General features: G+C 46.0%; 1 protein-coding gene across 1 annotated transcript; it reads left to right on the forward strand.

Moving 5' to 3' along the window:
* Positions 1 to 14,674, forward strand: SIRT6 (sirtuin 6). Its single transcript, XM_056845029.1, has 8 exons — positions 1 to 79; positions 1,484 to 1,611; positions 3,407 to 3,589; positions 5,594 to 5,653; positions 6,865 to 6,960; positions 7,763 to 7,843; positions 12,191 to 12,274; positions 14,585 to 14,674. The coding sequence occupies exons 1-7, from the start codon at positions 14 to 16 to the stop codon at positions 12,219 to 12,221; spliced, it is 645 nt and encodes a 214-aa protein (XP_056701007.1). The 5' UTR covers positions 1 to 13; the 3' UTR covers positions 12,222 to 12,274; positions 14,585 to 14,674.
* Positions 14,675 to 22,303: the final 7,629 nt, after the last annotated feature.

Consider the following 22,303-nt stretch of genomic DNA (forward strand, 5'->3'; position numbering starts at 1 on the left):
GAGAAGCTGGAAGATGTCGGTGAATTACGCAGCGGGGCTTTCGCCTTACGCGGACAAGGGGAAATGTGGCCTGCCAGAGGTGAGAGGCTGCTCCCCTGTTTCCATGGGAACCCCGCAAGCTCCCCCCCCCCGCGGAAAGGCTGGGAGGGGCTGGAGCTTAAAAAGAGATGAAAGGAATGACAACATTCCCCCCCCTGCAAAAAGTGCATGATGAACAACGCAAGGGTTTTATTTGCTGCATTTTATAATCCGTCCCTTTCTACAAAGAGGAGAGCTAAGTGGGGTGGGGAACTGGAAATAATAAGAATACAAAAATTAAAGATGCTTATATGGGGAGGGGCCGTGGCTCAGGGGCAGAGCATCAGCTTGGCATGCAGAAGGTCCCAGGTTCAATCCCCAGCATCTCCAGTAAAACGGACTGGGCAAGTAGGTGAGGTGAAAGACTTTCTCTGCCTGAGACCCGGGAGAACCGCTGCCGGTCTGAGCAGACAATACTGACTTCGATGGACCGAGGGTCTGATTCACTAGAAGACAGCTTCATGTGTTCATGGCATCAGAACCCTCTCAAACACACCACAAACCGAAACCATTGAGACAGCTGTTAAAAAAAACAAAAACCTCCCAGGATTTAATGCTTTCAATTTTGCAGTTCTGTCTTTCCTCCAAGGTGGGTGGGGGAGAGATCAAAAAATAATAATAAAGATGAATCTGTGTCTCAAAACACCTCCATCCAACAACAGGAACAAAAAATGAGGGTTGTTGAGAATAGTCTAATAATATTGTGGGGTGCATTGTTACGATCCTGCCTTTCTTCTTAGTGAGGGGATTTCATTGTGGGGAGGATATGATGAATTGAAAATAATGGTGCATGCATGAGAAGCACATGGACTATCGGAATGCATGAAAAATCCAAAGGTATTTCTGTACTCAGACATCTGGGAGAGTCACGTATGTGTTCATTTGCTGGAACTTGGCTGTACACTACAGATTTGGGGGCGGGGGTCACTCGGAGTACGTATAGTAATGCCAATCATCGTACCCGCTTGCTCTGGTTATGTTGGGAGGCCCTTCTTAGATGCCCCCACCATCTGAGGCTAGACAGGTGGGGACCCAAAAAGGGCCTTCTTATTCATGGCACCAAAACTTTGGAACTCTCTCCCCAGGGAGATTTGTCTTCTGCCAGCGGGTGAAGACTTTTTTCTTTCATTTGGCATACCCCCGGGAACGGTTATTGTTCCTCCTTCCTGGCTCTGGTGTTTGTTTGTGTGTTTCTATTGAATCATTTTTTTTATCATTTTAAATTTTGTTTTTAATTGTTTTGAGTGTTTGAATGTTTTATGTGCGCCAGCCTGATTGGGAGGAAAGGTAGCATAAAAATGTTTAAATGAAACTTCAGTGATCTCATTTGCTGGGATTTTCTGCTTCTGACTGACCTGCTCGATACTTAATCTTCCTCTCTTCCTTTTCCCTGTTTTCTGTTCAGATTTTTGATCCGTCGGACGAGCTTGAGAGAAAAATCCACGAGTTGGCCAGCTTGATCCGAAATTCTTCCTATGTGGTGTTTCACACAGGTGCTGGCATCAGTACGGCTTCTGGAATTCCAGATTTCAGGTGAGCAAGGGGAGGGAAATCTCCTTTTGGAGTATCAATCAATACCTTTATTGGCATATCGGTCACAGTAGCAATCGTATAAAATGGATATTCAGTACTTAAAATATACAACTAATAAATAAAATTTCATTCATGGTAGCCATCGGGTAAGTTACGCTTAGTTCCTCAAATTCTCGTGGCCAGTGTGGTATAGTGGTTAAGACCGGTGGTTTGGAGCGGTGGAGTCTGACCTGGAGAACCGGGTTTGATTCCCCCCTCCTCCACATGAGTGGCGGACTCTAATCTGGTGAACTGGGTTGGTTTCCCCACTCCTCCACATGAAGCCAGCTGGATGACCTTGGGCTAGACACAGCTCTGTTAGAGCTCTCTCAGCCTCACCTACCTCACAGGGTGTCTGTTGTGGAGAGGGGAAGGAAAGGCGATTGTAAGCCGGTTTGATTCTTCCTTAAGTGGTAGAGAAAGTCGACATGTAAAAACCAACTCTTCTTCTAAAAGAAACTTTGCTACCTTCTCCGTAATACAAGAGTGCCGATCAGCCAAAAGGAAAGATGCAAATTCCTTTTGAAGTAAAGACCTTGAGCTTCATTGCTCCCTTCCAGGCTGGATATCTCACTGGCATTATCCTGTCCCCTTTTCTACCTAAAGAAAGTTCCAAGGCCTGTTTGCACCAATGGGCAGAAAGGTGAGGGATAAATGAAGTAAATAAATCAATATTTTATCCTTACAATAACCATATGTGGTAGGGTAGTCCAAGTGAGAGCAAGGCTACCCAGTGAGCTGCATGACAGAGTGGGGATTTATATTCTAGTCTTCCCAGTCATAGTCTATCACAACAGCCATTTATGCAGGGGTATTTACCGTGCAGTCCCTGCTGGACTGCTTTGAGGCTTCCTTTGCGTTATTCATGATTTTACTGACCTTCAGACATGACTTCACTCTGGCCTCGTTCTTCCCCTGCAATTTTAGGATCCTGTTTTAGAACAAGTTTAAATACTGCTTCGAGTCAAGAACGACGCAAATTCCCCCTATTTCCATGCATATCTCTTAACTTTGGGTTTCTCTCCCCACGCCCATTTTCTCTTCTCCCTCCCACGTGTCTGTCCCTCTCATCTAACCTTTTCTCTCAAAGCAAAGCACAAAAGAGGGAGTTAAACATTCATTAAATGTGCAGGAAGACACCGAAGAGAGGCTGCAAAGGTTGGAAGGCAGCTCCTGGCAGGGAGCTGTTGAAAGGTGTGGAGGAATACCCAGCAAAAGCACACGCAGCCCCTTTAAGAGCTGACCCGCTCCCTCCAAGTAAAATGCAACAAGGCTGCATTTGCAGGGGGAGGGACTCAGAAGCTCTGTGATTCACTGGAGATGCCTAATACAAGGTACTCCTGGAATTGGGTGGATAGATTGACTCAATAAAGGAAGCCACAGCCCTCAATTTGCAAGACCTAAGCAAGGCTGTCAAAGATAGGACATTTTGGAGGGCTTTCATTCATAGGGTCGCCATGAGTCAGAAGCGACTTGACGGCACTTAACACACACAGCTCTCATGCATATGATGTTTGAGAATTTGGAGCAGAAAACTGTGCAGCAAACCAAACACAAATTTCCCCTGCATAAATGACCATAGTCTCACTGCTACATCACCCTGGCTGTCATAAAAGGAATGGCTATGAGACAGAATCCAGAATATACAAGGTCAAAATCTATGGAGTTGTGGTCCCTCTCCCCTCTCCCATGACTTCTGGTTTACCACCGTCCTGCCTGATTAATAGTTGGGTGTTTGTTCCCTGCCTCCTGTTAGAGGCCCGAACGGTGTGTGGACCATGGAGGAGCGAGGCTTGGCCCCTAAATTCGACACCACCTTTGAGAACGCACGGCCTTCCAAGACCCACATGGCCCTCCTGGAGCTACAGAGGAAGGGCGTTCTACGATTTCTAGTCAGCCAAAATGTGGACGGGCTCCACGTGCGCTCCGGGTTCCCAAGGTAATATGCCACGTTTCCCGGATCTGTTTTTGCAAGAAGAGCAGTATTTTTAAAAAAATTAATATAAAATACAAACAGATAATACAACACTAGAATTGGCAACAATAAAGTTTAGGAGATACAATACAGTAACGCAAAAATAAAGATTAAAACTTAAGTGTTGTTTGCTATGAAGATCTTAACGGCAAATGGACTAGATCAGATTTTTGCAACTAGCAAAATAATCAGATCAGCACAGAGAATCGAGAAGAGCAGTATTGAGAATCTCCTTGTTTGGAAGCCACATTCCTCATCTAGGATTCCCCCGGCCTCCCAATAGTGGAGATACACTTGATGAAAGAAAACAATATATAAGAACTGACTTCAAAGGGTGGTTATGAGAATAAAACAGGTGGTGGTGGGGATCGTATATGCCTGCCTGAACCTTCCTGGTTACCTGAGCCAGGTAGTAGGTAGGATATAACCCTCTGAATGCAAACATCCCTTTCAGGGGCTGCCAAGGCTGACCTGCCTTGGTCTGAGAGATTTGCTCCCTTGTCTGTGACCTGAGACCCTGAAACAAGCCCCTCTGATGTAATGTAGCGAAGTTTACCCTTGGTTTGGCCCAGTGACTCCCAGCAACACATCTTAGAGTGAAAATAATTTTATAAAGGGAGTTAAAAGAAAAATATTTTGCAAGCAATATCATTCCAGTGGCAGTTCCGAGTACACAGAAAATAAGAAAACTCTCTGTAGATACACCTTCAGGTATTAGCAGCATGAGTCTCAATTTCTTGTAGCTTTAGCAAATTCAACTCGTAGCGCTGAGACGTAAACTCATTTTTTGTTGGGAAGTGGGATTTATTAATTATAACTGAACACTATCTGGGGAGCCATTCAAAGTTTGTACTTGAGACCTAATTATTAGGGTTTATTCCCATTTCATAGTAAGTCTGGAATGGTATTGCTGTTTATTTAATGTTGAGGTATTCCCAGCTAACTTTGAATGTTACCTTTGTAAAGAATGTTCAATGTCATTCTCCAGTATTTTGATAAGTTCTGGCGGGTTAGAGAGATGTATTTATTGAGTTTTAATCTGTTATCAAAATGTAACATTTATCAATGATAGTTATATGGATTTTTATAAGTTCCTGTAACGGCCTTTGGCCAAATGCGATAAACTTGAACCTGAACCAATTCCTAGCAAGTAGCATACCTCCATATAAGTGTAGCATAAGGCAAAGCAGGTAACACGAATAGAAGCAGGGAGATGGAATATGGGTAAGGACTGTGGCCTATCAGCAGAGACTATATTCTATAGAAAGGTGGGTCATAGACCTCCTGACCCCCTTCAACCAATCATCAGGCTGCCTCTGAGGATGATTCTGGAAGAGAGCAAGCTCTCTCCCCCTCCCAGTGTGGTGGGAGTGGTTAATAGTGGTGGTTTGGATTGGTAGACTCTAATCTGGAGAAATGGGTTTGATTCCCCACTCCTCCACATGAGTGACGGATGCTAATCTGGTGAACCAGGTTGGTTTCCCCACTCCTACACATAAGACCAGCTGGGTGACCTTGGGCTAGTCACAGCTCTCTTAGAGCTCTCTCAGCCCCACCTACCTCACAGGGTGCCTGTTGTGGGGAAGGGAAGGAGATTGTAAGCCCTTACTGTAAGTGGGAGAGAAAGTCAGCATATAAAAACCAACTCTTCCTCCTCTTCCTCTTCTTTCTCCTCTTCCTCCTCTTCATTGTCTTCATTTTCCTCTTCTTCCTCCTCTTCTTCCCAATCACTTCCAGCTGAATCAAGTGAGATAATTGGCAACAAGGCTTGAGAAACGCCCTTGTACAGCTAACCATCTATTGTGGGATGGGGTGAGGGTGTCTGTGGATGACCCCCGTTGCTAATGAACAAGAGAAAAGGGGGGGGTGTTCAGTGGAACTGTCCTCTGAAGATGGCTTCTCTCTTGACAGGGGCCTTACTACGTGCCAGGCTTTTTGTCTAACAGTCACATCTCCTCTCCCTCCTAGGGACAAGCTGGCCGAGTTGCACGGGAACATGTTTGTGGAAGAATGCATGAAGTGCGGCAAGTATGTACCCCCTTTGCTCTGGAACTGGGTCCCTGGAGAAGGACGGGGACTGGGGGAGCAGAGCAAAAGGGACGTTGAGTGGCTCCTCCCGTCCTCCTCCCGTCCGTCCTCTTACCCATATTCCAGTCGTGGCTCTTCTGGTCCACAGATTACGCTGCTTCCCACTCCTTAACGTGCTACATGGGAGAGGCTGTGGTCTTGTGCTTTGTGCTTTTAGGGCCCCTGGCACCTTGTGTACAAATAAGGAAGGGCCACTGCCCAAGGGCCACATTATCTGACTGTGTGTGTAACATGCCGTCAAGTCGCTGCCGACTTATGGTGACCCCAGCAAGGGGCTTTCAAGGCGAGTGGGAAGCAAAGGTGGTTTGCCATGGCCTTCCTCTGCAGAGTCTTCCTTGGAGGTCTCCCTTCTAAGTACCAACCCTGCTTAGCCTCCAAGCTCCAACGAGATTGGGCTACCCTGCTGCCTTCCCTCCCAGCTAAATGGTGACTCCTACTCAATTTGTGAAATCTAATTTTGCCAGTCAGTCACACACTGAGGGCTTGGTACTGCAGTGGTGATTACAGACCCAGTTCTGTAACCTTCAGTCTACCTCTAATAGCCATAGGGGAAGACTTCCTCTGGATTTTGGGGATGCGGGAAGGGGTCTGCAGGCAATATGACAGAACCGAAAGAGACAGTGTAGGTGCATCTGCCGTCAAGTCACAGCTGACTTGTGGTGACCCCGTAGAGTTTTCATGGCAAGAGACATTCAGAGGTGGCTTAGCCATTGCATGCCTCCACCTGGGCTGAGAGAGTTCTGAGAGAACCGTGAGTGGCCCAAGGTCACCCAGCAGGCTTCATGTGGAGCAGCGAGGAATCGAACTCAGTTCTCCAGATTAGAGTCCACCACTCCTAACCACCTCTCTTAACCACTAAACCGCACTGGCTGAACTAGTAGCCTTTAATTCCAAGAGGGAGATGCTACGTGCCCACATAAGCATCTCCCTCTGGGAATTAAAGGCTATTAAGAAGTCATTAAACTGAAGCAGCTGTTTGTGTTGACGTGGCGCCAGGACCAAGCAAAGCCGAGCAGCGGAAGGAAAGGAGCTTTGCGTGGGGGTGAACTGGGCAAAGCAAAATAGGTGGAAAAGAAGCTGGAGTCTTTTTTATTTATCGGCACCCAGGAGTTTTCGCCATCTCAGTGTGTGTTCCTTGCATGTGTTTAAAGGCAGTACATACGGGACACCGTGGTGGGGACGATGGGCCTCAAGCCGACGGGCCGGCTATGCGATGTGTCCAAACGCAGAGGGCTTCGGTCCTGCAGGTACTTCTTTTCAGTGGAGGGGTACATGGAGGTTTCTGTGAGCATCCCTGGCACAGTATAGGGCCCAATTCAGCCACCTGTTAAAGATCCTTAGTTTCTGCAGTTCCAAGGGTTTTCTGGAATGACTGGGTTGCCTGGATGAAGGAGAAGAGTTGGTTTTTATACCCCGCTTTTCTCTACCTTTTAAGGTCTCAAAGCGGCCTTCCCTTCCTCTCCCCAAAACAGACACCTTGTGAGGTAGGTGGGGCTGAGAGAGTTCGGAGAGAACTGTGACTAACCCAAGGTCACTAGCAGGCTTTGTGTGGAGGAGCAGGGAATCAAACCCGGTTCACCAGATTAAAGTCCGCTGCTGTAAACCACTACGCCACACTGGATGATGAAGAAGAAGAGTTGGTTTTTATATGCCGACTTTCTGTACCACTTAAGGGAGAAACAAACAGGCTTACAATCACCTTCCCTTCCCCTCACCACAATAGACACCCTGTGAGGTAGGTGGGGCTGAGAGAGCTCTTAATAGAACTGTGACTCGCCCACAGTCACCCAGCTGGGTTCATGTGGAGGGAAGGTTTTCCAGATTAGCCTCCGCCGCTCATGTGGAGGAGTAGGGAATCAAACCCGGTTCTCCAGATCACAGTCCATTGCTCCAAACCACCGCTCTTATCCACTGAACCACGCTGGTAGTATAGCTAGTCATGGGTCCCTCCACTGAAGTAAACAGGGAACATTTGACAAAGAATAATGACTTAACTGGGAAACCATAGCACTGTAACTCTTTTCTATTTTGTTGGTTGGTTGTTTAAAGAGGAAAACTAACGGACACCATTTTGGACTGGGAAGACTCCTTACCTGATCAGGACCTCAATCTGGCCAGTGAAGCTTGCAGGTAGGATCTTCCATAGCTCTGGTTTCCCAGGGGGCTGGGCAGAATCACCGAGGACAGGTCTGTTATCGACAGCTGTTAGCCATCAAGACTCAATGGATGCTCTTTGCTTGGATGCAACATGCCTTTGAGTTTGCTGGGGCCAACAGTGGGGGAGAGGCTTTGGCCTTTACGCCCTGTTTGAAGGTCACAGGATCCTGAATTAATGTACATAAGAACATAAGAAAAGCCCTGCTGGATCAGACCAAGTCCCATCAAGTCCAGCAGCCTGTTCATACAGTGGCCAACCAGGTGCCTCCAGGAAGCCCACAAACCAGATGACTGCAGCAGCATTGTCCTGCCTGTGTTCCACAACATCTAATATAAAAGGTATGCTCCTCTGGTACTAGTGAGAATAGGTATGCATCATGACTAGTATCCATTTTTACTAGTAGCCATGGTTAGCCCTCTCCTTCATGAATATGCCCACTCCCCTCTTAAAGCCTTCCAGGTTGGCAGCCATCACCACGTCCTGGGGCAGGGAGTTCCACAATTTATACGTTGTGTGAAGAAATACTTCCTTTTAATCTGTTTTGAATCTCTCACCCTCCAGCTTCAGCGTTCTGGTATTATGAGAGAGGGAGAAAAGCTTCTCCTTGTCCTTGCTCTCCAAACCATGCTTAATTTTATAGACTTCTATCATGTCTCCCATTAACCACGTTCTTTCCAAGCTAAACAGCCCTGTGTGTTTTAACTGCTCCTCCTAGGGCAGATGCTCTAGCCCCCTGATAGTTTTGGTTGTTCTTTTCTGCACCTTCTCAAGCTCTGTTCACCATCAGGACTCAATGGATGCTCCTTTCTCTGATGCAACATGCCTTTGAGGTTGCTGGGGCCAACAGTGGGGGAGGGGAAGAGAGGCTTTGGCTTTCACACCCTGTTTAGAGGTCGCAGAATCCTGAACCAATGGACTACTGTCTGATCTAGCAGGACTCTCTCTTACATTCTTGCATCATGTCCTTGTTCTGCTGCGTTCACACATGCATACACGTACCTTTATTGGCATAATTACAATACTTTAGACAAAAATCCAAACAGAATACAGATAAAACACCCTACAAATTGGGATTCTGCTGCATTCCATCAGGAAAGTGGGAAAACTCTGAATCATAGAGTTGGAAGAGACCACCTGGGTCATCTGGTCCAACTCCCTGCACAGTGCAGGAAATACACAACTACCTCCCACTCCCCCACATCCCCAGTCTTACTCCATGCCCAGAAGATGGCCAAGATGCCCTCCCTCTCATGATCTGCCTAAGGTCATAGAATCAGCATTGCTGACAGATGGCCATCTAGCCTCTGCTTAAAAACCTCCAGGGAAGGAGAGCTCACCACCTCCCAAGGAAGCCTGTTCCACTGAGGAACCACTCTGTCAGAAAGTTCTTCCTAATGTTTAGATGGAAACTCTTTTGATTTAATTTCAACCTGTTGGCTCTGGTCCGACCTTCTGGGGCAACAGAAAACAACTCGGCACCATCCTCTATATGACAGCCCTTCAAGTACTTGAAGATGGTTATCATATCCCCTCTCAATCTTCTCCTCTACAGACTAAACTTACCCAGCTCCTTCAACCTTTCCTCATAGAACTTGGTCTCCAGAGCCCTCACCATCTTTGTTGCCCTCCTCTGGGCATGTTCCAGCATGTCTACATCCTTAAATTGTGGTGCCCAAAATTGAACACAATACTCATCATCATGAATTACTTTATTGCGGTACATAACCAGCATAAGTCAAGTGAGACCATTATAGCCCCACACACAAAATACACAGCGGTCAATACAAAACAATACTTTGCACTATATACCTAAAAAATAACCCCTGTAAGACAGAATGCATAAACACAGACCCAGAAAACCTAGAACCCATTAATCTTCTTCCTTCTTGAGTTCTTTGCGGATCCTAACAGCTGCAGCCAGGAATCTGGCGCATGCAAGAGAAACCTGAGGATTAGAATCCACTATAAGCAGGTTACCTAACTCACAGTCTGAGAGACCTGAAAATCTCTGTAGCGGGTTGTAAATACTTATCACGAACTTCTTTATAGAACCCACACCCCAACAGGATATGTTCGATTGTTTCCAGTGTGCACACGAACAGATGCGCTCTGCCATTGGTACCTTTTAGTAACGGCCCTCCTGAACCGCCAAAGGGAAGGAACCACATTGGGCCATAGCAAACGCTCTTCTATATGCCGGAACTGTCAAATACGATAAATAGGGAACTGGCAAAGCCACATATCTCTTCTTGGGGGGAGCTAGAAAATATGGAACCATCGCAATATCATTCTGTCTCTCAATATCAAACATTCTCTGCTTGACTATGGCTTTTGCTTGGCCCAAGGCCATTATCTGGAGAGACTCGGGTGAGAAACCCAGCATCACCTTCTGATGAGTGGCTCTGAGCCAAGTGGAACAATGGTCATCTTTAAGTATTAACGAAGTAGGTAGATAATTTATTTGCGGCACTTAGCCAGTCAAAACATGATAAAGCGGAAAGCATGGACTAATAGATTCTTACAATCAAAGAATTACAGTCCGAGTCTTAAAACATTTTAAAAAAAGAATTACAGCTGGGACACATCTGTCAATTGCGCTGTTCTAAGGCGACGAATTTTCATTGCTGCTAAACAAAATTTTTGCTAAACAAAATTTTGCAACCTGAAGAGATTAACGAAGTAATATCAGAGGTGCAATGACTAAGCTTAAGCCATGCATTAATTGAAGCAAGACTTACCCTTGCCTCTATTCTTAATAACCCTGTTTCTAGGCGTAGGGTAGCATTAGAGACACTTCTCGGGAATTGGAAAATAGCTCTTAGAAACTTGGATTGAACCACTTCTAGAGGAACAAAACTAGATGGAGGTGGGCCGATAAAGTCTCATATAGAAGTTGTGGTACAGTCTTAGCAAGAAGTAATTTTAGGGCCACTGGTACATATTTCCCTCCTTTTGTGTGGAAGAATCTAACAATGGCTTGGGCCGATTTCCTACCCGAATGTGAGCCTTATTTGCCTCAGTAGATTGAATCATGACCCCCAAATACTTGTAAGTTGTCACCTGTTGTAACCTATGGCCATTAATACTCCAGCCCCTAATCTTTGGTTTCAGGCCAAAAGCCATTATCTTTGTTTTCTGATAATTAATCTCAAGAAGGGTTAGATCACAATAACGTCCAAATTGTCTCAGTGCTCTTCTAAGACCAACTGTGTCATCTGCAAAAAGTAGGGCTGATATATGGCGGCCCGCCAAGGATGGAGAAATGAGTATCAGCTTGGCCAAGATAACTAATCATGTCATTAACATAGATGGCAAAAAGAGTAGGGGCCAGAATACAGCCCTGCTTAACACCTTTAGTGGTAGGAATAGGGTTAGTGAGGAGGCCTTGTTTATTACATCTAATCCTAACAACGGTATTAGTATGTAGTGCCTGAATCAGAAATAAAAGTCTCAGATCAATAGAGGAGGTACTTAACTTCTCCCATAGGTTCATCCTGGATATAGAATCTAATGCCGATTTTAGATCTATAAAGGCAACGTATAGGGAAACTGTTTTGCTAGTCGCATATTTATCTACCAAGTGTGACAGAATCAGGTTGTGTCCCAGAGTAGAACGCCCTTCCCTGAAGCCTGCTTGTTCATCGACCAGATAATTTTCCCGGTCTACCCAATTCTTAGCTTCTCTAGGAGGTGGCATGCATATAGTTTGCCCAAAATACTCAGAAGGCTAATTGGCCTATAATTCACTGGATCCTCCCGCCGCCCTGCTTTATAAAATGGGATAATGGTAGCTTCCCTCCATACCACTGGAATAACCCCCGTTGACTCTATGTAACTGAACAATACAGCCAGTAGGGGAGCCCACCATTTTACATTATCTTTCAATAGCTCCGGTGGTATAAAGTCCAGACCTGGTGCTTTGCCGTTCTTCAGTTTGGCTATCAAAAGTTCAACCTCCCCAACTGACACAGGAGGCCAAACCGGCAGATCTCGTGGGGCCTCCTGAATGAGTGAGGATGATGTATAATGAGAATCCAAATAAAGTTTACGAAGAAAGCTCTCCCATTTCTCAGGGGAGATAAATGAATCCATAGGTGAGGGATCCTTGCTAGAATGGATCACGATCAGGTTCCAAAACACAATACTCTAGGTGCAACGAATGGTGGGTATACCAAACTGGTCGAGTGCATTCAAATTCAGGAAGGGGTTTGTGGCACATGCTGCCTGTTCCCATCCCTTTAAAACCTGCTTTTCCTCTCTCTCCCTCCCCCCACTCCAGGAAAGCCGACTTGTCGGTCACCCTGGGGACATCACTGCAGATCAAACCCAGCGGCGACCTCCCTCTGCTGACGAAGAAGAAAGGGGGCAAGCTGGTGATCGTCAACCTGCAGCCAACCAAGCATGTGAGTTTGGGGAGGGGCTGTGGCTCAGTGGGAAAGCATCTTCTTGGCATGCAGAAGGCCCCAGGTTCAATCCTTGGCACCTCCGGTTGAAAAATATATATATTTCAGGTAGTAGGGGGGGTGCCTCTCCTCCTCTCATGCCTTGAAAGCCCCTTGCTGGGGTCGCCATAAGTCGGCTGCAATTTGATGGCACTTTACACATAACACAGTATGTAATGTGAAAGATCTTGGCCTGAGAACCTGGAGAGCCATCCCCAACCTAAGTAGATAATACCGACCGTGGTGAACCAGTGGTGTGATTCCGTGTAAGTGAGCTTTGTATGCTTACATAAGTTCCCTAGACCCAAAGACAGAAATGTTGTGATGTGGGTAGAAGGAGGTTAGTGTAGAATCAAGAGACTTATTTGTTTGTTTGTTTATGTTTTTTGTAGTCCGCCTTTCTCACTGGGGCTCAAGGCGGATTACATAGAACAAATCAGTTCAATCAACAGAGTGGGACATCCAAAAGACAACGCAGTAGGCATTTGGCTAGTAGAGATCTGGAAAACCAACCAGAGGTGAAGCACAGCGTTAAGTATTAACATGACATGTTAAACGAAAGCAAGAATTACATAGTAGGAGCCTACTTAAAGCAACAAACAATATGAACTATAGAAGAAGAAGAGGGTTTTTATACTCCGCTTTTCTCCGCCTTAAGGAGTCTCAAACCAGCTTACAATCACCTTCCCTTCCTCTCCCCACAACAGACACCTTGTGAAGTAGGTGGGGCTGAGAGAGTTCGGAGAGAACCGTGGCTAGCCCAAGGTCACCCAGGTGGCTTCATGTGTAGGAGTGGGGAAACCAATCCGGTTCACCAGATTAGTCTCTGCCACTCATGTGGGGGAGTGGGGAATCAAACCCAGTTCTCCAGATTAGAGTCCACCGCTCTTAATCACAACACCACGCTGGTGTCGTCCACAATCCCACCCGAGGCCTAATTGCAGCCAGCCTGATAGGTTTAAAAGTTCTTAAATACGAATACTTTAATTTTTTTTTAAGTTAAGAATAAAGGCTGCATATCGGCCATCCCAACAAATTTGTGCTCATTGAGCAAGTTACTTTCCCTCGGTAATACCATTTTTGTTAAGGCTCGGAAGGTATAATCTGTTAAACTTTGTCTTTTCCCCTACCCTCCTTCTTTATTCTGTATCCCTAAATTTTTAAAATAATAATAATAAATTTTCAAAAATAAAATTAAAGAGCCCACTGTCATGGGGAAGAAAAGGTTTAAAAGTTCTTAAATACGGATATCTTAATTTTTTATTTTATTTTTAAGAATAAAGACTGCTTATCGGTCATCCCAACAAATTTGTGCGCATTGAGCATGTTGGCAGGCAGGGATGGTCTGACTTACTGAAGCCACTGGGTCAGATACTGCCTGTATTTTCAGCCCTTAGACATGTCAGTCAAAAAGGGCTAGTGGTGTACTTAATTTTTAAATGATAGCTGAAAAAAAGTGTGGTGGTTAGAGTGTTCAAATCCCCCACTCTGTCATGGAAGCTTGCTGGGTAATCTTGGGCCGGTCGCTCTCTTTCTCTCAGCCTAACCTAACCTCATGTGGTTGTTGTGAGGTAAAACTGGAGGAGAGGAGAACAAACTAAGCCATGTTGTGTCCCCTTTGGAGAGAAAGGCAGGGTATAAATGAGGTAGATAAATTAAAATTAAAGTGGGGAATGTCACTGAGTTAGACCAGACTTCCCTCAGCCACCTCAGAGGTGGCTTTACTTGCTCATTTGTATAGTTCGCCTTTTAAGGACATGAGAGCAGCCATTCTGGATCAGGCCAAGGAGGTCCAGATGCCTCCAGAAGACCTAGACACTGGGCACCATTGGGATTAATTAAGATACTTATTTCCCACTTTTCAATGCAGCTCCAGCATGGTGTAGTGGTTAAGAGCAGTGGTTTGGTGGACTCTGACCTGGAGAACTGGATTTGATTCCCCCACTCCTCCACATGAGTAGTGTACTCTAATCTGGTTTTCCCCACTCCTACACATGAAGCCAGCTGGGTGACCTTGGGCTAGTCACACTCTCTCAGCCCCACCAACTCACAGGGTGACTGTTGTGGGGAGGGGAAGGAAAGGCGATTGTCAGCCGGTTTGATTCTTCCTTAAGTGGTAGAGAAAGTTGGCATATAAAAACCAACTCTTCTTCTTCATCCCCAGGACGGATAACGTGTATCAGTTAAAAGCCAAAAATGCGATGAAAAAAACACCACCAGCTAACCCAAAGTTACATTTTTGCCTAATTCCCATCTATCTATCTGTCTCAGGACAAGCAAGCTGACCTACGGATTCATGGGTACGTGGATGAGGTCATGACGAAGCTGATGAAGGACCTGGGGCTGGAAATCCCCGAGTGGGCAGGGCCGCACTTGGTGAAGGAGAGTGCTGAGATCCCCGAGTCTAAACCACCGGCGAAACCGAGCACAGACTTTAAGTTCCTGAACGAGGAGGAAACCATTCCGTATAGCAACGGCACAGAGGAGGGCCCCGAGCCTACATGCCGGGAGCATGGCGCTTCTCTGAAGCATGAATCTTGCCCTCTGGACAGCAACCCCGTCACAGCCAAGCGCCCAAAAATGGAACCGCTGCCCACTTGATCAAGCGTGCGCGCATGTTTTCAGCATTGCCTGTTATATCTCTTAGAAACTTTTTGGCATTCGAGGTTATTCGACTCTTATGAAACATTTTCCTTTCCCATCTCTCTTTTTTTATTTTGAATTTGCAAGTGTTTCCTTTTGTGCCCCTCTCAGATGGCTCCGCCTGGCAACACTTATTCATAATTACCTTTGCAGAAGAAATGTCAAAGATAACCAAAATGGTTCATTCGGCAGTGCCTGCACAGTCCCTTCCCTATTGTGTTTTTTTAAAAAAACATATAAACTTTCAGATTAAAGACTGGAGCCCTTAAATACAAGTTCATCTGATTTTGAACTGGGCATTCGCCTGTCTACCCTTTCCTAGCCTTGGGGAACCCACCAATTGGACCTTTTGTCATTAACTAGGATGGCCAGTAAATGAGACTAGGGTGAGTTAAGAGTGTTGACAAGACTTTTTGGTTTCACTTTTACCTCAGTTATCACTGACAACCTGAAAGTCTAGAGAAAGGGTTTCGAACTCAAGGGTGTCTAACTCATTTCGACCTTTTGTCATTAATTAGGTTGGCCAGTAAATGAAACTAGGGCAAATTAGAGTGTTGACTTCTTGGTTTCACTTTTACCTCAGTTATCACTGTCAAACTGAAAGTCTAGAGAAAGGGTGTCGAACTCATTTGTTACGAGGGCCAGATATGACAACACCAGCGTGGTGTAGTGGTTAACAGCAGTGGTTTGGAGCGGTGGACTCTGATCTGGAGAACCAGGTTTGATTCCCCACTCCTCCACATGAGCGGCGGAGGCTCATCTGGTGAACCGGGTTGGTTTCCCCAGTCCTCCACATGAAGCCAGCTGGGTGACCTTGGGCTAATCACACTCAGCCCCATCTACCTCACAGGGTGCCTGTTGTGGGGAGGGGAAGGGAAGGTGATTGTAAGATGGTTTGATTCTTCCTTAAGTGGTAGAGAAAGTCGGCATATAAAAACCAACTCCTCCTCTTCTTCGTCGTCTTCTTCTTCCCGGACCATGTGTACCATAAAATGTAATGCCAGGTACCGGAGATACAAACTTTATAGATCACACAGGCAAAGCCAATTAATGATATTATTTTTTACTTTTTTTTACTTAAAATACAAACATGCTTAACACAATAACACTCCTACAGTATTTTATTTAACAGTCTTTGATAATTGATATCTTGGAAATGGGGGGGGGGCTGGCTCATGGGCCGCATAAGGGCTCTCAAGGGGTTGGATCTGCCCCCTGGGACTTATGTTTGACACCCCTGGTCTAGAGAGTTTGTCCTATCTTGTAACACACGTATTCTCTCCCAATCCTCCATCCCTGGTCACCCATTCTGCATTCTAATAAGATTTAGTACAGCGATTGCAAATGCAGGGCACATCATTGTTTCCTGGGGCGTACTTGGTTCTTCTGCAAAGCAGCTCTTCCCCTAAGCAAACAGCCAATCCTAGCTTTCCTCCATTTCACCGGAGCAGGAAAAGTTTCAGAAGAGTCCAGGAGTGCTCGCCATTACCTGGTATCTGGCAATCCTATCAATCACACTCTCAGTTGGGCTGTCAGTCAATTAGAGGTTTTTAGATTCTGTGAACTTAGGGTTGCCAAGTGCCAGGTGGTGGCGGGCAAATCCACCAATCCACCTGGCGGGCAACGCGTGCACATGGACCTACCCACGGCGCTATGTCACTTCAGGTCTACACCTAGAAGCACCACATCGCAAGGGGCCGTTTACCACTCAAACTGCTTTCCATAGAGTTTTGGGAGGAATGTGCTAGAACTTCCCCATCACTTCTGGGTTTACCCGCTGGTGGAGAGGGGAGACCTGGCAACCCAATTCACTGGCAGGGTTGCTAGCTCCAGGTTGGGAAATACCTGGAGATTTTGGGGGGTGGAGGCTGAGGAGGGTGGGGTTTGGAGAGGGGAGGGACTTCAATGCCATAAAGTCCAATATCCAAAACGGCCATTTTTTCCAGGTGATCTGTTCTCTGTCGCCTGGAGATCAGTTCGCAAGGAGCTTTTTGCCGTTGCTGCCGATTCCAGTCACCCCATTCCAGGGAGAAGGTATGTGGATTGCAACACCATTAGCGTATGATACTGCCCAGCCTGCAATTGATCAGAGTGTCTGAGGGGAGAGAATTTTTCAAACTTTTCTGTGCATTATTTTAGTCCCCCCACCCCCAAGATCATTTCAGTTCTTTAAAGGTGTCAGTGTTTTAAAACGAGTTTTCCCCATTACAAACAAATTCAAAGTCACCAGATGGCAGAGCAGGATGATTATGGAAAGAAACTTCCTATAAATCAGATACAGGGCTAGGGATGTTTACTTCAGAAGGATCTATGGGAACTGCATGAATTCCTCACCAGTTAATGGTGAAGCACAATAACTTGCAACTCTGAAACCCAACAGTGTCTTTGAGGCACTGTTACCATCAACCATTTTGTTTATATAATTTCTTGAGAAATAGGAAACTCCGCCTGAGTAATGTATCCATGCAATGAGAAACCCATATTTGGTCCAAGATGGAGACCTTAATCCAAGTCAATGTGGGGTTCTTCAGGGCCACATTCACAGTGTTGAAATGCTAAAGGGGAGGAGCCAGCGTGGTGTAGTAGTTAAAAGCGGAGGGCTCTAATCTGGAGAGTTGGGTTTGATTCCCCACTCCTCCACATGAGCAACTGACTCTGGTGAACCGGGTTGGTTTCCCCATCCCTCCACATGAAGCCTGTTGGGTGACCTTGGGCTAGTCACAGTTCTCTCCGAACTCTCTCAGCTCCACCTACCTCACAAGGTGTCTCCTGTGGGGAGAGGAAGGGAAGGAGATTCTAGGCCAGTTTGATTCTCCTTAAAAAAGGTAGAGAAAATCGGCATATAAAACCCAATTCTTCTTCTTTGACACCTGTAGTTTCCCCCCCCCCACCTGCCAAAGTAGCGTGGGTCCTACATCTGGTAGGACACAAAGAGATAAATTCTTCTCTTTTTTTAGGGCACAACTCCACTTCTGAGGAGGATGAGACCAGGAAGAATTCTCAGTCAGCCTCCAAGCTTCTACATTTGTTAAGTGCCTCACAATAATCAGGAGAACAGCTACGAGGCTATCATACTTTGATCACATTATGAAAAGACAAGTGTCACTGGAAAAGACAGTAATGCTAGGAAAAGTGGAAGGCAGCAGGACAAGAGGAAGACCCAACATGAGATGGATGGCTTCAATCTAGGAGCCACGGCCCTCAGTTTATAAGGCCTTGAGCAAAGCTATTAAGGACAGGATGTTTTGGAGGACATTGATTCATAGGGTCGCCATGAGTCAGAGGCAACTTGACAGCACTTAACACACCCACGTACATGGCTACAAGGAACCAAGGAGCAGAATTCTGTTTTCATGAAGAATGAAGTGAAAAATGCTTGCAATTATGCTGCCATTGCAAGAGCATAAATTTTTTTAAAGACCTGTTTTCTGGAAAACCGATTACTTATATCAGGACACACTCAGTCTCTCCCCTTCTAGCAGGCTTGACTCATGTGGTGTGTTCAAGTAACTGATCCTCTGCTACGTCTAAGCTCTTACCCCAATGAATGCATACCCTCCAGGGGAAAAATACATTGGGAGCTGTTACGCCAACAAAGGGGTGTGGCTATGCAGTGAGGAATATGTACTCTTAATGAGTAGAGGACATCTAGGACAGCACATGGGTAAAAGTCCCCACTCTAATGGAGTCGCTGAAAAAATAAGCTGTTGTAGTTAATGTTTGCTTCAGACCTTTCTTTAACTATTATTTTGTTTTGGTCTTCAGGGACTCCTCCAAGAGCCAAAAATACACCCTGGCCATCATCACCTCAAAAGGGGTTGTTCCAAATGTAGGTACCCTTGGATGAAGGAGAAGACCAACCAAGTGGAAGTGATGGATGACCGAGTAGGACCGTGGGCTTAGATGTCAGAAATCTGTTTGCCAGACTAAAGCCTGACCTCACCCAAAGAGATGCAGTTCTTCTGGAAGACATATTCCAGAAGACACTAGGTGACCTCTACGTTTTTCAGGTAATTCTCTGCCTATGTCCACGAGGAGTTCCTGACACTGATGTCAGAGACCATCTTGGGCAGCCATCCTGCAAGCCCCTCTCAAAGAACTTCCGTTTCCAGGATCACCAGCATTTTTGTGGAAGACATTGTCACAGATGTACTTGACAACTTGCATTCTGTCACACAAAAGATCAATTGTGGCATCTTCTCAAAGACCAACAAGCTATTCTGGATCCAGCCTTCTGGAGATCTTGGATCCTCCAGTCCTTTGAAACGCTCAACAAGATGCCCAAGAATACTGTTTTGATGATCAGAAGGAAACAGAAGGTCTACTACCATAGGACAAAAAAAACTGCACCTGCTGAAATTGTGTGCTTCTTCCAAGAGAAGAATCATCCAGTCTGTCCAAGACATCACTGGGACTGTCCTCAGCTACATCCAGAGGTAGACGAGTCAGGCAGGACTGCTCCCTCCTCCAAAAAGCTCTGTTCTTCAGGTAATCAGTGATATCTTGAGCTCCTTTAGTTCTCCACCTCTCCAGTGGAGAACCGATTCAGAAACACCAAGTGGACTTCCTGAACCTGCCCAGAGAACCAAAACGAGATTCATGGATGAAAAAAGGAAGGGAAGACCATGTTTGAACATGAACCCCATATTTCATATTACAATAAAACAAGATGGCATATAATTCCAAATCGCAGCCACTAGACAGACCCGGTCAGCAGTGGACCCCCAAACCAGGTTGGGGGGAAGATGGGGAGGCCAGCAAATTATGATAGTGGAAAGACTTGCGACTGCCCTCAGGTTAGGGTTGCCAAGTGCCAGGTGGAGGTGGGCAAACCCCTGCCAATCCACCTGGCTGCCCACCGACCAGCTTAGGGTCAGCAGGCAATGCATGCACGCGCGCCTGCCTGCCCAGCACGTCACTTCTGGTTTACACCCGGAAGTGCCGCATCGCAACGGGCCTTTTACCACTCAAACTCCCAGTAATACGATTGCATTGGCGTAGCTGTGATCTTTCCCTCACCTCCCCCCCAAAAACCTCCTGCCTGCCCAGGTATTTACATAATATTCTGCATTCCCACAGCCAGACTGCTTTGATAGAAGGCACAAAAGATGAACAGAGGCTCCAACCGTGCGACCTAAAAAGATATACAGAGAAAACAGCCAGCATGTTTCTGCAGAATCTCCAACAAGGGTTAGAGAAGGGGGTGGAGAAGATTGCTGCTCCCTGTATTGTCCTGACTGAAAGCATAGCAGTTCAGTTCTCGCTAGTTTCAGTCATCAGGAACACCAGTGTGAAAGGCAGCATCCCATCACAAGAGTGCTCCGTGGAACATCTTCTCAGAACAAATCCGGATTCCATAGGAGCTCTTCAAGTCCAGATCTGTAACCCTGTGGAAACCATTCTGAATAAACTCTGCTGCGTGATAGAGGCCTTTTCTGCAGGGATGTTTTCCCACGGTAACCCCCGCTGACTGCTTCGGGGCTTCCTTTTGATTATGCATGCCTTATCGCCTCGCTCTCCCCCTGCGCATTTTACTGTTTCCAGATGCTGTTTCAGCCAGAATCTGGAAAATGCGGGCAAAACACGCAGGGATGGGCGGATAAGGCACGCATAATCAAAAGGAAGCCCCAAAGCAGTCAGCAGAGGTGACTACGGGGAAAGATCCCTGCTTAACAGGTCAGAATTAAAGAGGAGAAATTCCATATTAAAGAATTAAAGAGGCTCAATTCCAATTTCTGAGCCTTTCCATATCTGCTGGAGGGGAGGGGCATACCAAGCTCCCAAGAGAGATGAGTCACCCCTGCCCTTGATTTCTGAGGATTGGGTTGAGGTGCTGCTGGAAGATGTCAGCTCTGCTGCTTTAGCCAGCATGCAGAGGAAGGAGTCAGTCTCTGCTCGACCCCAGTCTCTCCTGAGCAATCTGACCCAGAAGATATCATGACTGATCATCAGAACCACCAAGGCAGGCCTTAGGAACCAATCCCAAGAGGAAAATCGATTGGCAGCCAAACAATATGCAGGGGTGAAGGCGTATTCCCCGGAAGACATTGACAAGAGCCTTAGTCGATGATATCTTCCTCTATCAAAGAGATCTTGGAGTCTGAATGCCTACTTGGTGGGGAAAGGGAACAACAGTCCCTGAATGAGGGCAGAGGATGGTACATTCCCACTCACAGCGGTGGTTTGTTGCCATAAAGGCATTCAAGTACCTTCGTCCCAACCACCGGGCGGGAGATCCCAGGGCATGAGTTAAGCCATTTCGGTAAATTAGTGAAATTGGTGGATCGAGTCTCCCCAACACATTTAAGGCTGCCTGTGGAAACTCTGAAGTATGCTCTTCTGAAATTCATTGAGGATTACCTGGGCAAAGAGAGCTATCTTTGCAAAACACCTTTCCTTCTGAAGAAAGCACCTCTACTGTAGAAATTGTGACCTGTCTCCTCGAGACTTTATCGAACAATGTTCAACGCAAGGGGAGACTCAGCAAAAGACTCTGCAAAGGCTTTTTGGTTGATGTTCTGAAGAGAAGAATTCTGCAAAGTTTGGAGGCATGGAAGATGCCTCAGGCCAGATAACTGAACAAATTGCAGAAGAGATGGAGGATTCGCACCATTACAAAGGGGATTCCATGTTGGTCATTCCTGAGTTCTTAGCCTATGTTGGAATAGACACTGTGTCTGGCTGCCACAAATTTTGTGTTCAGGGACAGCTTGGTCTCCATAAAACCATGTTTGCCTGTTTTCAGCTCCAGCCCCTATCACCATCCTTGGGAGGAAGACCTGGTGCAGAGTGTTTTAAATAAAATTCTCTTTTTTTGCTGCATCTTATTTCAAACATGGCATTACAACTGATCTCCAGCCAATAGAGATCAGTTCACCTGGAGAAAATGGCCACTTTGGCAATTGGACTCTACGGCATTGAAGTCCCTCCTCTTCCCAGACCCCGCCTTCCTCAGGCTCCGTCCCAAAAATCTTCCTCAGGTGGCGAAGAGGGACTTGGCAACCCTATTCATGGTTCCATGCTGCTTCCTCCCCCACTCTCCGAGCTCTTTTTGAGTATAGTGGTTGGCTGTTTGGGACATCAGAGAAAGTTTTAAATAGAAATGGTGGAGATCATTGAAGTCTTCAGTGCTAGGCCTTTCCTGTTTAAATGTTCCTGGTGGTCTGGCGACAGATAGACTTTAAAAATGAAAACATGTTAATTTTGTTTAATGTTAATGTCATTAAAAGCACAAAAAGGGCAATTGTAAAAAATAGTTATACCTGATGTAGTTTAATTTTGTATTTTTAAATGATAAGTCAAATACTCACTCTTTAGTTGATTGTGTATGCAGATCTGATGACTAAA

This window comes from Euleptes europaea, chromosome 2 (genome assembly GCF_029931775.1).
Source record: "Euleptes europaea isolate rEulEur1 chromosome 2, rEulEur1.hap1, whole genome shotgun sequence".
Taxonomy (NCBI): domain Eukaryota; kingdom Metazoa; phylum Chordata; class Lepidosauria; order Squamata; family Sphaerodactylidae; genus Euleptes; species Euleptes europaea.

Bases quoted from the DNA above. Each gene is read 5' to 3' on its own strand.
- SIRT6 (XM_056845029.1), top strand. From the start codon at position 14: ATGTCGGTGAATTACGCAGCGGGGCTTTCGCCTTACGCGGACAAGGGG. The intron at 5,654-6,864 runs GTATGTACCCCC...ATGTGTTTAAAG, and splicing joins GAATGCATGAAGTGCGGCAA to GCAGTACATACGGGACACCG. The intron at 7,844-12,190 runs GTAGGATCTTCC...ACATCACTGCAG, and splicing joins CTGGCCAGTGAAGCTTGCAG to ATCAAACCCAGCGGCGACCT.